Source organism: Caretta caretta, chromosome 12 (assembly GCF_965140235.1).
Source record: "Caretta caretta isolate rCarCar2 chromosome 12, rCarCar1.hap1, whole genome shotgun sequence".
Classification (NCBI taxonomy): domain Eukaryota; kingdom Metazoa; phylum Chordata; order Testudines; family Cheloniidae; genus Caretta; species Caretta caretta.
In genome coordinates, this window is record NC_134217.1 from 4,330,013 (window position 1) to 4,346,010 (window position 15,998).

Here is a 15,998-nt window from a genome sequence, read left to right on the forward strand (position 1 = left end):
TGCATCCCCAAGCAATATTTTTATACTCTTCCCTGGTCATTTGTCCAATCTTCCACTTCTTGTAAGCTTCTTTTTTGTGTTCAAGATCAACAAGGATTTCACTGTTAAGCCAAGCTGGCCGCCTGCCATATTTACTATTCTTTCTACACATTGGGATGGTTTGTCCCTGTAACCTCAATAAGGATTCTTTACAATACAGCCAGCTCTCCTGGACTCCTTTCCCCCTCATGTTATTCTCCCAGAGGATCCTGCCCATCAGTTCCCTGAGGGAGTCAAAGTCTGCTTTTCTGAAGTCCAGGGTCCGTATTCTGCTGCTCTCCTTTCTTCTCTGTGTCAGGATCCTGAACTCGACCATCTCATGGTCACTGCCTCCCAGGTTCCCATCCACTTTAGCTTCCCCTACCAATTCTTCCCAGTTTGTGAGCAGCAGGTCAAGAAGAGCTCTGCCCCTAGTTGGAATGCTATCTGACCAGCTCTGATAAACAGGGGATTTCCTTTTTTTACTTGTACATTGGTACTGCCTAGGAGCCTGAAGGAGGTACCAGGATCCTGCCATGCTAGGTGCAATACAAACCTAGAACAAATCAGGGCTCAGCTTCAGCTCCTGTCTTCCCGCATGCAGGTGAAGAGCTCATGCTCCTCTATCTGTTAAATGCATACTTGCTCGTCTACTCACCCACACACAGCAGAAAGAGAGCTCAGTGCATAGCTCCCACATTGTCTTGTTACCTTAGCAAGATCAAGCTGCCGAACTTTACTGCTGACGTTTTCAGCCAGGTTACAGGTGAAGGTGATCATCCCAGCCAACTGTCTGGCATCCCCCTCAATCAGCTGCAGGTTAGGACTGGAAACAGATGCAGGGAACATTGGTTATACATGTGAAAAGTGGATATGAAGCAGCAGTACATTCTGCGATGTATTTCCCCACACAAACACTTGCATCTGCCAGCACCATGGTCTCTCACCCCTCATGAACTGCTGCGTACTTTCACTGAAGCAAGAGGCCAAATCCAAGAGTGACATGTAGAAGAAAGCAGCACATCCAGGCCTGACCAATGGCTGTCTCCCTTGTATTAAAACGGTGTGTGGAGTTGGATTGATGCGCTGGCCTTGTGTTTTGTGGAACTGCCATCTTGTATTCCAGAATCCAAGCTTTTATTAAATATAATTGAGGATCTAGCTCTTACGGTTATAAAAATAACTTACAAAATGAACTAGAGGTAAGTAGATGCAGTAATGTCTGCCCAAGTCTACAGACAGTCTGAAACAACAAAGCTGAAGAGGCATTCTATTTCCATTCATATAAATTGACTGTTAACTCTTAAGCCTACTGTTAACAATTTGAATGTAATCTTTGTTTACAATTTCACTACTGATCAAAGCATGAGTGGGACAATTAAGAAGAACTTCACAATCTACTGTGAATGGCAGCTCATTCTGTTGTCACAGGTGGTCACATCACAAGAGAGTACCACTATTTTTCCTCACCCCAAACTAATGCTGTATAATTCTTTTTCATGTACCTTTCATGTCAAAGTGTTTTCCAGACAGAAATTGCTTCCCACAACGACAGGCAGCTTCATCTGTGGTAGAATGAAGCAGCTGCCGAACAGTGTAAGGTAACATTACAAGGAAGAATTTGATATCCAGAGCTTGCTTACTTTCTTTTTTAACCAAAGCATCAGATCACATAGTACTAGCTTCACTCAAGCAGGATTAAACTGGTGAACTACTAACCCCAGACGATGAAGGGTGACCATCTTGCTCTCTATGGTATTCTGTTGTTCCAGGAGCGCCTCCAGCTCTTCCTCCACCCCTTTCTGAAAAAGAAAGCAGCCCCATGTCACTTCATGCCCCTTTCAGACCAATCATCAACGCCACTAGCTAAGAACCAAACTCTCAAATCAGGAGCATGAGCCAAGCAGGGCACTAAAGCTTCTGAGAGTTCAGCTCACATGCAATCCTTCAAAAGCCCAGAAATCCATCCTAATCTGACAGGTTTCAGAGTAACAGCCGTGTTAGTCTGTATCAGCAAAAACAACGAGGAGTCCTTGTGGCACCTTAGAGACTAACAAATTTATTTGGGCATAAGCTTTTGTGGGTTTGCCCATGAAAGCTTATGCCCAAATCAATCTGTTAGTCTCTAAGGTGCCACAAGGACTCCTTGGTGTTTTTGCTGATACAGACTACATTTACACCCCAGTCTCTTCTCAAAGGCCAATTCTGGGGTACGCGGGCAGTCCTTTATCACACATTTTCTTAAAAAATCACCTCTGCCCAAGGTACAGGTGACCAAGCTGCCTACATGAGCGAACCAGAGTTCGGCAAGGTGCCCCTAGGCTTAGAAGATAGGGTTGCTGCAGAGGCAATAGAATCAGCCTGTCAGGGCTGTAACAGGTGGTCAAAGAAGCATTTAACGTTGTTCTGGAGCAATCTTTCCTGACCATCTAATGAAGTTCTGGCAAAGAGACATCCAGTCTTTCTGGTCAGAGGCTATATCACCACCCCATCGGGGGCAAAGGGAGTGGGAGTACTTGAATAACATGACGACAGCTTCGCTAAAAGAACCTAAATAGAAGAGAACAGTTGGGAAAATGGCTATACTGATGTTTTCCCTCCAAACGAGATGCAAGTGATTCCCTGCAGCGTTTTAGCACGCAATAATGGCTAGCTCATATGCAATGCGTCTCAACAGTAGATCTCACAGCACTTGAAGAGGAGGTCAGTGACAGTGCAAGGCAGCCAGGACACCGATCTACACTTCAGTGAGCGTTTCAAAGAACGCCTCGCGGTTCTCCCGCAAAGGAAAAGGAGTGAGTTTGGGTCCTTTTCTCCTGTCCCAGGGACCCGTCTCTGGGGCAGGGCGGAGGGTCCCGACTCCCGGAGGGGGCGTGGGGCAGACCCAGGACCCGGCGCTAGGCGGAGCCGCCCCACCTCCTCCCCGCACAGGCGGCTGTAGGCGGCCTCCAGCTCTGGCAGGTCGGTGAGCGAGCGGATCCGCTCCATAGAGAGTGACGAGGCGGAGACGCCGCCTTCCCCCCCTGGCAGCCACAACCCCGAGACAGCCGCCGCCATCTTTGGTCCCGGGTGACACCCTCACTTCCGGAAAAGCCTCCGAGGCCCCAGCGATGCGGTCCGCGCGGCAGTTAGGGCTGTCCCAATTGGTGCCTGAGTGGCCCATCCTCACGAGGCCTCTCGGTTTGGGTTGGCGACGCGGAGCGAGGGTCTCCGGGGGTCGAAGGCGGTGGGGTAGGAGCCCCGGGGGCGTTGCCTCGTTTTTGTGTTGGGTTCGTTCAGGCATTGAGCGGGACAGCCCCGCGTCGCGCGCGCCGGCGCGTCGGAAGCCCCGGGGGCGGGGCAGGTCAGGGCGCGCGCTGGGTCGATGGCGGGGCGGGTTGGCCGGCCGGTGGCCTAGGGGGAGCGAGCGAATCTGCCGCCATCCCGCGCGGTGAGAGCCGCCGTAGCCTGCGGGGCAGCGACGGGTAGGAGAGTGCGACGGGCCGCGGCTGTGGGGCGGGGTATCGGCCGCGCTGTGCTCCCCGGGCGCGCTCAGGAACCGCCCTGGCTCTGCGGCCCCTCCCGCTCCGGGCGGGCGTGGGGAAGGCGGGGGAAGGGCGGGGGGAGGCCGTGGGGCGGCGGGGAGGCCGTGCACGTCGAGGTGAGTGCAGGCTGTACCGGCGGGAGCCGCGCGCGGAGTGGGGAGGGGAGGAGGGGATTGTGCATATGGGGCGGGGGGGAGGGGGGGTGCGCGGGGAACACGGGGGAAGAGCGGAGCCGGGCACTGAAAACTGGTGGGGAAAGGAAGCGAGATGTCAGTGGGAAGAATATGCAGACGGGGCTGGGGTGGGAAAGCGGGGAGCCTTCCCCTTCCTTTCCTCTTTGAATGGCCTTTGGGTGCTTTGATTGCACATGTTTGCCTGATGCTGGTCCTGTGCGTGCTGCCTCACAGCGAAGAGGTGTGGCTTTTGCCTGGCTTTTGTGTTCCCTGGGAGAAGCCAGGCCTCCTTCATAAACAGGGTGACTCTGTGGAGGTGCCCGAAGACAAATATTTCCATGGGAGGAGGCACAGATGCCCTTGTTTCTCCAGGACTTTATTAAAGGGGCGCTATTAGCTTAAAAATCAAGTCCGCTGGATAGATACCTCCAGGTGCTGAGTCACTGTTGTGTTTTGTGGTTTTACTATCACTGGGAGCTATTTTCTGTTCTAAACGTTTTTCTTTCCTCTGTTGCTGTGTGAAAGACCCACACGCAGCGGAATTTTGGTCTCCCGTGGGGGAAGTGGAACTGACCGCACAAAGGGTGCCGAAATGCACCACCAGCGACACCATCACAGGACCTAGCCAGATCAGCCACACCATCACCGGTTCATTCACCTGCATGTCCACCAATGTAATCTACGCCATCATGTGCCAGCAATGCCCCGCTGCTATGTACATCGGCCAAACTGGACAGTCCCTACGTAAAAGGATAAATGGACACAGATCAGATATTAGGAACGGCAATATACAAAAATCTGTAGGAGAACACTTCAACCTCCCTGGACACACACTAGCAGATTTAAAGGCAGCCATCCTGCAGCAAAAAACCTTCAGGACCAGACTTCAAAGAGAAACTGCTGAGCTTCAGTTCATTTGCAAATTTGACACCATCAGCTCAGGATTAAACACAGACTGTGACTGGCTCGCTAACTACAAAAGCAGTTTCTCCTCCCTTGGTGTTCACACCTCAGCTGCTAGAAGAGGGCCTCATCCTCCCTGATTGAACTAACCTCCTTATCCCTAGCCTTTATACTAGGGAACTAACCTCCTTATCCCTAGCCTTTATTTATACTTGCCTCTAGAAATTTCCACTGCATGCGTCCGACGAAGTGGGTATTCACCCACGAAAGCTTATTCTCCAATACGTCTGTTAGTCTGTAAGGTGCCACAGGACTCTCTGCCGCTTTTACACATCCAGACTAACAAGGCTACCTCTCTGAGAAATGCACAAAATACACTGGAAAATAATTTTTTAAAATCTCAAATTTTTTTTAGTTATAATGTCTTAAGTGCTGCTTGTAACCATCGTAGGTTACAGTCTTCCAGGCAAGAGTGTAATCTTTATGTTGTCCCTTTAATTTAGGTGAAAAGAAAAGGAGTACTTGTGGCACCTTAGAGACTAACCAATTTATTTGAGCATGAGCTTTCGTGAGCCACAGCTCACTTCATCAGATGTGTACCGTGGAAACTGCAGCAGACTTTATATACACACAGAGAATATGAAACAATACCTCCTCCCACCCCACTGTCCTGCTGGTAATAGCTTATCTAAAGTGATCAACAGGTGGGCCATTTCCAGCACAAATCCAGGTTTTCTGATTTGTGCTGGAAATGGCCCACCTGTTGATCACTTTAGATAAGCTATTACCAGCAGGACAGTGGGGTGGGAGGAGGTATTGTTTCATATTCTCTGTGTGTATATAAAGTCTGCTGCAGTTTCCACGGTACACATCTGATGAAGTGAGCTGTGGCTCACGAAAGTTCATGCTCAAATAAATTGGTTAGTCTCTAAGGTGCCACAAGTACTCCTTTTCTTTTTGCGAATACAGACTAACACGGCTGTTCCTCTGAAACCTTAATTTAGGTGGAAGCTGCTGGCCTGTTTCCCTTATCTACCTGTAGAAATAAGCATTTCAGGCTAGGTCTCTACAGTACGGGGCAGACAGGGTAACCTGCTCTAAGCCACAATTTGCAATGGTGCAGCTTACCCCAGTTTCAAGCAAAGGGTGAACGCCATTGATGAAAATAGCAGCTTTGTTTGTCTATGCTAAGAGTTTGTATTGTACTGCCAGCTGGCCACTGATGGCTGTGATCTGTAACCAGTCTCTTGTTTAAAATGATGCCATCGAGGTTGATGAGCCTAACATTAAACCAAACCTATTTTTAATTTTTTTTTAAATGAAGCCCAGATTTATTCTTTCCTTCCTATCAGCACTTCCATACAAGAGCTGCAATATTCTTCTCCATTACCTATAAACCCAGGGACCTAGAGAATAGAGCACTGAACTGAAAGTCAGGAGACATGGGTTCTTTCCCTGTCTCTGCCACTTGCGGAGGTGACCTTGGACAAGTCACTTCACCTCTCCATATCCTAGTTTATCCATGTGTAACGTGGGAATAACACTTCCTTCCTCTGTAAAGTGCTTGGATTGCTACTGATGAGGTAGCATTATTAGTGATATTATTAAATTCTCAGAAGCAGACAGAAATGGAATAAAAATACACAGGGAACAAGGACTGAAGTCGGTTTTGACAGCTTGTCCTTGCAAGAGCGTAGCCAAGGGCCTGTGCTTTTTCTGCTTGTCACTCAAGTCAGGTGCCTGCAGAATCAAACAAAGCTAGTATGTCAGTTTTCATGCAGCTCAGCATCTGTCCTAAGTTTAGATCGTTAATTGTATTAAAAAATCACTGTAGGCTAATAATTTTACACCAAATTACCAGGTTTATCCTTCGTTCCTTCTAAATGAGTGTGACATGGATCGAAATGTCAGAGTCAGCCTAAAGGACCAAAAAAAAGCTGACCTGCTATCTTTGTTTAAAAAGGAACTAAATGTCTTAAAGTGAAACCTCTAAATAACTAGAGTAGGAAGCTAGAGCTTTCAGTGAATAGCTGACTTGATCTAGTGGACTGAGCCATGGAATGGAGAACCAGGAACACCCAAGTTCTAATCTTGGCTCTGACTTGAAGTCTGTGGCTTTGAGCAAGTTTTCCTATTGTTAAAATAGGGATAATCTCATGAGTACAGAGAAGGCTGGGGGGGAGTCCTGATTAATCAGTGTTTGTAAGGTCCTTGAATGTTGGCCAGTTAGAATAATATGATTCATGCAATCTCAAAATTGTGTCTGTGGGACACAGAAACACAGGCTGTTTAATGCTGTTCCTTTGGGCTGACACAATGTACGTTTTAAATGCAGATCCTGTTTTGCATATTCTTAATTTTTGTTGCTGTTTTGTTCACAGCTGACTCAATAAGTGAGACGCATGAGTGAAGTGGATCTGTCGCCACCATGTTCCTTTACAATTTAACATTGCAGCGAGCCACTGGCATCAGCTATGCCATCCATGGCAATTTCTCAGGTAATCTCTGCTCTCCTGACTAGGAAACTTTCAGGCTGAAGTAAAGCAAGGTCTTTTCCATTATAAGCTACTTAGCTACAGCATTAGTTTTTCACTGAGGTTCTGCTCCTATTAGTGCCGCTACCTGGGTTGACTAAGAAGCTGCAGTTTGAGGGAAAGATCTGGTCTTGAGAAAGTTCCTGGTTCCAAGTTCTTATAAATTCAGATCCTGGTTTTCTCACTGAGTTTGCAGGGCCTTAGTTAAATCATGTAACTTCTCTCTGCCTCAGTTTTCTGATCTGTAAACTGGATACTTGAATACTCTGGAGGCTGTGAGACTTGCTTTGGTGATTAATGTTTGAAAGGCACTTTGAATTTTTTGTTTTTTACATCTCCTAACTTATAGTTGGTGATAAGTTTCTCATGGCTTTGACTTCTTAGGAACCAAACAACAGGAAATTGTTGTTTCCCGGGGGAAGATCCTGGAGTTGCTCCGCCCTGATCCCAACACGGGGAAAGTACACACCTTGCTGACAGTGGAAGTGTTTGGAGTCATTCGCTCCCTCATGGCCTTCAGACTGACAGGTGGAACGAAAGACTATATCGTGGTGGGTAGTGATTCGGGTCGCATTGTTATCCTGGAGTACCAGCCCTCCAAGAACATGTTTGAGAAGATTCATCAGGAAACCTTTGGCAAGAGTGGCTGTCGCAGAATTGTTCCTGGCCAGTTCTTGGCTGTGGACCCAAAGGGCCGTGCTGTCATGATCAGTAAGTCAGTGGGGATCTGTACTGTCTCCTTAGTTGTAGCATTTAAAGAAGTGAGTGGGGGAAACTGATTCTCCTTGGAATTGTTGCTTTGCCTTTTCCTTACTTCAGGGATGACAGTTTTTGCAGCCTGCTTCTCAGCTGTAGCTTCTCAAGTGCTTTTCATGCAAGCATTTCATTAAATTCCAGCCTTTGGAATAAAAAGTCCAGATGTATGGCATTTGTTCCTGCCTGTTGTCATGATTGCACAAATGAGTGCCAAAAATTGGGCCATAACAGTGTAGGAAAGAAACCTGCTCAGGTAGTGGTAAGCAAACAACCCATTTGAGGCTGATGATTGGAAAAAGGGAAGATGGGATGCAGACGACCCAGTCATGGTGCAGCCAGCTTCCTCTGCCTGAAATGATGATATGAATTCATGTCTCTTCTCTGAGATTGACTATGGAGACAGCTGCATTTCTGATCAGGCCCTGCAGGTATAAACTCTTAAATTATTCCAATTTTCAGGTTTGCATTACCAGGCAGCTTAACAACTGTATTATAGTGAAAATAATGACAATAGTAGCTTGGAAGGAAGCTGCTTGCTTCCTTTTAACCTGAAGGTAGCACTGTGCAATTCGTCTGTTATTCAGGATGACAGCTGAGAGCAGGACTTGCTCAGTAAATTACTGTGTATGCTGTGTATCAGCAAAGAAACGCATAACTCAATTACGGTGCAATTTTAGAGGGTTTCCATGGAACTGTTTCCCTTCTGTTGCATAGCTGCTACTCTTTCCTCATCTGTTAGCTACTGTGGCTGCATGTTTTGCCAAGCAGATGCTGCTGCAGATTTTCTGCCTGTGAACTGAACATACCTTGAGTTGTGGCTTGTGTGAGTGGAGCTTAAAAAGGTCATCTGCAAGGTTAAACCTGTTCCTGAGTCACTGATTCGTTTTTAAAGATTTTAAATACTGAAGTTAGGAAGTTGACATAAACTTAAGTGTGATGGGGAAATTATGGGACAAGATGTTATGTTTCTGTTTTCCTGCAAAGCCATCAGTTGGCTGTTTTTGCGCAAAAGCGGGTGGTGGTGCAGTTGTCTTCAGCTTCGCGTCCCCAATCTAGGTATTTTATGCACTGTTGTTCCCTGCAGGTGCCATTGAGAAGCAGAAGCTGGTATACATCCTGAACAGAGATGCTGCTGCCCGGCTCACCATTTCTTCCCCACTGGAAGCCCACAAGGCCAACACCTTGGTCTACCATGTGGTGGGAGTAGATGTGGGGTTTGAAAACCCAATGTTTGCTTGTCTGGAAATGGACTATGAGGTAACCAGGGACAAGGTCCTTGTCTCTTACCCTACTCCCTCTGCTCAGTTAGCTCAGTCTCCTTCCTCTCTGTCCCTTCAGCTAGCGTGTCCACTTATGCCAAGCCTTCTCTGCCGCGCTAGCTGTCTGGGACAACCTCCCTGGGTCTCTGCTCATTGACTGTCAATCTCATTTGCAATCTTAGCTGAAATCCTCTTAATTGCTTGGTCCTTCTGTTACTGAACTGTGAACTACAGGCCTCCCTGCTCAATGTTCTTTTTGTATATTCTTCTCACTCTGGCCTTTGCACTTCATTCCAGTGCTGCTGTTCACATTTAGAACTGCTTCCCTCTGCTGCAGCAGTACCCCCCCCCTTCACTTGCATTCCTCCTCCAAATACACTTCCCCTGTCAAGCTTTCAATTAGTGATCCACCAGAATTACCGCCCCAGGTATAGATGCGTTATCTGTGAACTCATTGAATTGGGAGTCATCTCTCTTTAGATTGTTACAGTACTGAGCATATTTCTCGTGTTCAGGAAATTAATAATGGTGGTGCAGTTTGGGAGAAAATGTGCATGAATGATTTTATGCAAAATAAAGTTGCATGTCGTAGTGTAACGACGATGCTTTGTGGTTTAAAATGTACCCTAGTAGCAGCCGTGTTAGTCTGTATCCGTAAAAAGAAAAGGAATATTTATGGCACCTTAGAGACTAACAAATTTGTTAGTCTCTAAGGTGCCACAAGTACTCCTTTTCTTTTTAAAATGTACCCTAGAATCTCTTCCATCCTGCCATGGGGTTGGTGATACTATAGCTGGCAGCTAGGGGGAGCATTGAAAATCAACATAACGCTCCAGGCGGCATTGACAAATGTTTCTCAGTATATCTAGCTGCAAAGACAGCTGTTTTATACCCATTCAACATTTTACAGTTATGTGTTGCAACTAACCAGCACTGCCTATATGTCTGCTACTGGCAATAATTCTACCCAGTTGCTTCCCATTTGTTACTAGAAAATGCCTGTGGTCTTGATCCTTTGAGGTGCTGCGCCCGCAGCTTCCATTCATTTCAATGGCAGTGGTGGATGCTGAACACTTTTGCAAGTTCAAGTCCTGGGCTGTCGTCTTTGAATTGCTGTTGTGGTTGTTAATGAGTATAACACAATTCCAGAGACTTCATAAGATCTCTTTTCCTTTAAATGTACAGATAATGTTACTGGCTGTACCTAAAATATTTGTGCGCTGTTTTTCTAGGAAGCTGACAACGATCCAACAGGAGAAGCAGCAGCTAACACCCAGCAGACCCTGACATTTTATGAGTTAGACCTGGGTTTGAACCATGTAGTTAGGAAATACAGTGAACCTTTGGAGGAGCATGGCAATTTCCTTATAACAGGTACTACCCTCCCCATTGCCAGGTCGCTTCCCATTCTCCCAGCAAAACGACATGGGGGAACATATTGCACATTTGAAAGAGAATCATGGGGGTCGTAACTTGAGCTGCTCTCCTGCTCTTAGTTGGGCCTGGAAGTCAGGTGAGAACTAAAAATTCTCATCTGATACATGGAATTTTGAAGAGTTTGATTTTCTTGCAGCCTGAAGTGATGAGTTTTTCATGTCTCTTCTCTGAGATTTATCCTGGAGATAGCATTTCACTCTGATTGGGCTCTGAGATGATAGTATTTGAAAGCTTCCACTGGAAAACCCTGTTGAGGTTACAGGGACAAACCATCCCGATGTGTAGAAAGAATAGTAAATATGGCAGGCGACCAGCTTGGCTTAACGGTGAAATCCTAGCGGATCTTAAACATAAAAAAGAAGCTTACAAGAAGTGGAAGGTTGGACATATGACCAGGGAAGAGTATAAAAATATTGCTCGGGCATGTAGGAATGAAATCAGGAGGGCCAAATCACACCTGGAGCTGCAGCTAGCAAGAGATGTCAAGAGTAACAAGAAGGGTTTCTTCAGGTATGTTAGCAACAAGAAGAAAGCCAAGGAAAGTGTGGGCCCCTTACTGAATGAGGGAGGCAACCTAGTGACAGAGGATGTGGAAAAAGCTAATGTACTCAATGCTTTTTTTGCCTCTGTCTTCACTAACAAGGTCAGCTCCCAGACTGCTGTGCTGGGCATCACAGCATGGGGAGTAGATGGCCAGCCCTCTGTGGAGAAAGAAGTGGTTAGGGACTATTTAGAAAAGCTGGACGTGCACAAGTCCATGGGGCCGGATGAGTTGCATCCGAGAGTGCTAAAGGAATTGGCGGCTGTGATTGCAGAGCCATTGGCTATTATCTTTGAAAACTCGTGGCGAACGGGGGAAGTCCCAGATGACTGGAAAAAGGCTAATGTAGTGCCAATCTTTAAAAAAGGGAAGAAGGAGGATCCTGGGAACTACAGGCCAGTCAGCCTCACTTCAGTCCCTGGAAAAATCATGGAGCAGGTCCTCAAAGAATCAATCCTGAAACACTTACATGAGAGGAAAGTGATCAGGAACAGTCAGCATGGATTCACCAAGGGAAGGTCATGCCTGACTAATCGCCTTCTATGATGAGATTACTGGTTCTGTGGATGAAGGGAAAGCAGTGGATGTATTGTTTCTTGACTTTAGCAAAGCTTTTGACACGGTCTCCCACAGTATTCTTGTCAGCAAGTTAAAGAAGTATGGGCTGGATGAATGCACTATAAGGTGGGTAGAAAGTTGGCTAGATTGTCGGGCTCAACGGGTAGTGATCAATGGCTCCATGTCTAGTTGGCAGCCGGTGTCAAGTGGAGTGCCCCAGGGGTCGGTCCTGGGGCCGGTTTTGTTCAGTATCTTCATAAATGATCTGGAGGATGGTGTGGATTGCACTCTCAGCAAATTTGCGGATGATACTAAACTGGGAGGAGTGGTAGATTCGCTGGAGGGCAGGGATAGGATACAGAGGGACCTAGACAAATTGGAGGATTGGGCCAAAAGAAATCTGATGAGGTTCAACAAGGATAAGTGCAGGGTCCTGCAGTTAGGACGGAAGAACCCAATGCACAGCTACAGACTAGGGACCGAATGGCTAGGCAGCAGTTCTGCGGAAAAGGACCTAGGGGTGACAGTGGACGAGAAGCTGGATATGAGTCAGCAGTGTGCCCTTGTTGCCAAGAAGACCAATGGCATTTTGGGATGTATAAGTAGGGGCATAGCAAGCAGATCGAGGGACGTGATCGTTCCCCTCTATTCGACATTGGTGAGGCCTCATCTGGAGTACTGTGTCCAGTTTTGGGCCCCACACTTCAAGAAGGATGTGGATAAATTGGAGAGAGTCCAGCGAAGGGCAACAAAAATGATTAGGGGTCTGGAACACATGACTTACGAGGAGAGGCTGAGGGAACTGGGATTGTTTAGCCTGCAGAAGAGAAGAATGAGGGGGGATTTGATAGCTGCTTTCAACTACCTGAGAGGTGGTTCCAGAGAGGATGGTTCTAGACTATTCTCAGTGGTTGAAGAGGACAGGACAAGGAGTAATGGTCTCAAGTTGCAGTGGGGGAGGTTTAGGTTGGATATTAGGAAAACCTTTTTCACTAGGAGGGTGGTGAAACACTGGAATGCGTTCCCTAGGGAGGTGGTAGAATCTCCTTCCTTTGAAGTTTTTAAGGTCTGGCTTGACAAAGCCCTTGCTGGGATGATTTAATTGGGGATTGGTCCTGCTTTGAGCAGGGGGTTGGACTAGATGACCTCCTGAGGTCCCTTCCAACCCTCGTATTCTATGATTCTATGAAAAGGGGTGTGGTTTAAAAAAAAACGGGAGAACGAGTTTTTCAGGTGACAAAATAAAACAAATGGATATACAAACAGAGTTTTAGCTCCATGTGAACACAACTTGATTTCAAGAAGTAGTTATGGGCTAACCTTAAGCTTTGACTTTGGGGGTGGGACTTTGGCCTGCTCTACTCATTGCTGAAGTTAGTTTGGAGTTCTAGTATCCAGGATTCATTTGAAGAGCATGATTTATAGTATAGGTACCCAAAGGGTGGTCCCAAAGGCTTAATGCTGACTGGGTCACTCTGCAGTTCACTATATCTTATATGTGCCTTGGCGATGCTGTAGGCTAGTGGGCTCCAGGGGCTCTGAACACTCAGTTTGTGGTTTTCATTGCTGGTAATTTCAGTTTCTGAGAGGGAAGTACCGGGAGATCATCTGGGAACCTGCTTCCTGTGATTTGCAATAGCAGATAAATGCATGTCAGATACATGGGGTTACTGGCACATTGCCAGTATGATGCCTGAGCATGTCAAAGATTTGGGTTAATTTATGGGATTGGGTGAGAGGTGTAAAAATGAAATATTAAGCGTTGTTTATGACCCCCAAAGTTTCATTCTCCTTCCCCTGCTCTCCATCCCTAACTCTGCCTTGTGCAGATACAGAAGCCTATGCTTGCAACCTGGTGTCTTCACCATAAACTGAAGCAGGTTTATATACATGTGAGAATATTGAATAAAGATTATCCAGATTTCTTTTGAGCAACAGAGCTGTTTCTCTTCTCTTAATGAAGTTTCCATCTCATCCCTTAGTTCCTGGTGGCTCCGATGGTCCCAGTGGGGTGCTGATCTGTTCTGAAAACTACATCACCTACAAAAACTTCGGTGACCAGCCTGATATCAGATGTCCCATTCCCAGGAGAAGGGTGAGAATTTCATCTCTTGTGCCCTACTTTAGAGGCCTTTTCTTTAAAGGTTCCACATAGACACTTAATATCAGCTTCTGTGCAGGGAGGCTTTTGAGGAAGGCAGTGCGTAGTGATTGAAAGGTTGTCGGGCTGTCACCCTTTAGGGTGTGGAGGGAAAGCCTGCCTTACTAGCTAGTCATGTCATCTGTAAGGGAAGGTTCTGGAGTTTGCCTGTAGTCTGACGTGATGGGTTGAGTTCATCTCGTCTCTGAGGTTTACCCTTGAGCTAGTCCTTTCTCTCTTACCAGGCTCTGAGATAGCAGCACTGTTAGCATGAACCATGATTTACATGGCATGGTTGGATATATTCACCCTAGTACATGAAGATGAATTCCACAGCTGCTCTGTTCCACCTCATGCTGTTTCCTTTTAGAAGAGTACATAAAAACGGCCATACTGGGTCAGACCAATGGTCCATCTAACCCAGTATCCTGTCTTCTGACAGTGGCCAGTGCCAGGTGCTTCAGAACAGGGCAATTCTAAAGTGATCCATCACTTGTTATCCAGTCCCAGATTCTGGCAGTTGGAGGTTTTGGGACACCCAGAGAATGGGGTTCCATCCCTCACCATCTCGGCTAATAGCCATTGCTGGACCTATCCTCCATGAACTTACCTAATTTTTTTTTCAACCCAGTTATTCTTTTGGTCTTCACAACATCCCTGGCAACAAGTTCCACAGGTTAACTCTGCATTGTATGAAGAAGTACTTCCTTTTGTTTAAACAAAGTAGGCTGTAGCTAGCTGACACTGGGTCACTAGCATACATTGTGTGTGGCTTTGGTGGTATTTGCCCAAAAAGCAGATGCCACAGGTCAGTTTTATATGGCTAGTGACCCTTGTGTACCACAATTGGTTTTGCAATGTGTGAGATTGTCCATCTGGGGGGAAAAGTGGTAGGAGGGAGAATGCCTCAGAGTTTTGACTCTTCTCAGAAACATCTATCAGGAAGAACCTGCTTTCCTGAGAGCATTACGGATGAGTCAGGAGAGCATTGGGAAGGGGTATGCTATGCATGAAACCTTTTCCGCATGCTATAGTCCCTCAGGCTTTCCATTTTGCTAGGACCATTGATCCAGGGGAGTATATCCTGCCTTGCAGGGGAATGGCTTTGCTGAAAGGTGATCTAGTAGGTCCTTTCCACCTTCAACATTTATAAACCTCTGTCTTATCTTCCCTGTGACAGAATGACTTGGATGACCCAGAAAGGGGTATGATTTTTGTCTGCTCCGCTACACACAAGACCAAATCCATGTTCTTCTTCCTGGCCCAGACGGAGCAGGGAGATATCTTCAAAATCACCCTAGAGACTGATGAAGACATGGTGGGTAGACTGAGGAGGAAGCTACTTTTACTTTTTGAAACATGTCCTTAAGAAGCTTCCCCATCATGATGCATTTCCCACGTTGATGAGACTTCCTTCTAGAGCAGCCTTCCCCCTAAATCAAATGATTTTTAACTTAGTCTTTAGCCATGTATAGAGATGAATGACTCTGCATCTACCCTGTTAGATGACAGCTGCCATAACTTGCTAGTCACTGCTCGCACGACAGACAGATGGGGACAGCTTCGAAACCACAGAAGACTTAGGTTGCTAAGTCACATGGGCACTTTTAAAAATGATACCCGTGGTCCCTGCTCCAAATCGCTTATTCCAAAATGTGGCCCAGGAGATTCTACGACACAGTTCCCTAAGACAACAGAGTGCAGTGATCCTTCTTGATCTGAGCCGCCATACTTGGCTGCACCTGTGGGTTGAATATTTGGGTGCCTGCAGTCTGTTCACTTTTATGCAAACTAGGTGCAGCCGGTTGGGCAGAGTTTGGCCATCCCATGTCACACAGCTTTTTCAGCTGGGATAACAAACTCTCCTCCTGAAACTAATCGGAAAAGATTGGCATTGCTTTGTGCTGCCAGTCACTTCCACCCTGGCCATCCCTCTGCATCTCCAACAGGAGATTTGTGCTGCAGTGATCCCATTTGTGGTCTCAGGAAAAAACCTTCTGAAATGCCACTAACCCCCATTGCCTTTAACATGACAAACCCTTCCCAGAAGGTGTCATGATAGAAGACTGTGTCAGTTCAGCAGTTTAAGACTGGCCTCAGGCTTTTCATAGGAGCCATCATGGCAACTTCAGGTCTGTCAGAAGTGTAAGTGGCC

General features: G+C 46.7%; 2 protein-coding genes and 2 non-coding genes across 5 annotated transcripts in view; 3 read left to right on the top strand and 1 right to left on the bottom strand.

Moving 5' to 3' along the window:
* Positions 1-3,104, bottom strand: part of COG4 (component of oligomeric golgi complex 4) — a 31,909-nt gene extending 28,805 nt beyond the window's left edge. The window contains exons 1-3 of the mRNA XM_048816894.1: positions 2,935-3,104; positions 1,738-1,820; positions 730-844 (exon numbers count right to left, since the gene is read on the bottom strand). Of these exons, the coding sequence (XP_048672851.1) occupies positions 730-844; positions 1,738-1,820; positions 2,935-3,075 (339 nt within the window). The 5' untranslated portion in view covers positions 3,076-3,104. The remainder of the gene's footprint in view (positions 1-729; positions 845-1,737; positions 1,821-2,934) is intronic.
* Positions 3,105-3,338: 234 nt separating this feature from the next.
* Positions 3,339-15,998, top strand: part of SF3B3 (splicing factor 3b subunit 3) — a 55,344-nt gene continuing 42,684 nt past the window's right edge. Inside the window, exons 1-7 of one of the 2 annotated variants that reach the window (XM_048816890.2) lie at positions 3,339-3,482; positions 7,000-7,116; positions 7,537-7,863; positions 8,993-9,165; positions 10,400-10,541; positions 13,686-13,798; positions 15,024-15,161. In XM_048816890.2, coding sequence (XP_048672847.1) covers positions 7,047-7,116; positions 7,537-7,863; positions 8,993-9,165; positions 10,400-10,541; positions 13,686-13,798; positions 15,024-15,161 — 963 coding nt within the window. In that variant the 5' untranslated portion in view covers positions 3,339-3,482; positions 7,000-7,046. The remainder of the gene's footprint in view (positions 3,483-6,999; positions 7,117-7,536; positions 7,864-8,992; positions 9,166-10,399; positions 10,542-13,685; positions 13,799-15,023; positions 15,162-15,998) is intronic. The other variant, XM_048816891.2, reaches the window with a different exon arrangement.
* On the top strand, positions 8,254-8,331 carry LOC125620937 (small nucleolar RNA SNORD111). Its single transcript, XR_007352362.1, has one exon. It is a non-coding gene; the product is annotated as a small nucleolar RNA SNORD111 (small nucleolar RNA).
* LOC125620936 (small nucleolar RNA SNORD111) lies at positions 10,738-10,814 on the top strand. Its single transcript, XR_007352361.1, has one exon. It is a non-coding gene; the product is annotated as a small nucleolar RNA SNORD111 (small nucleolar RNA).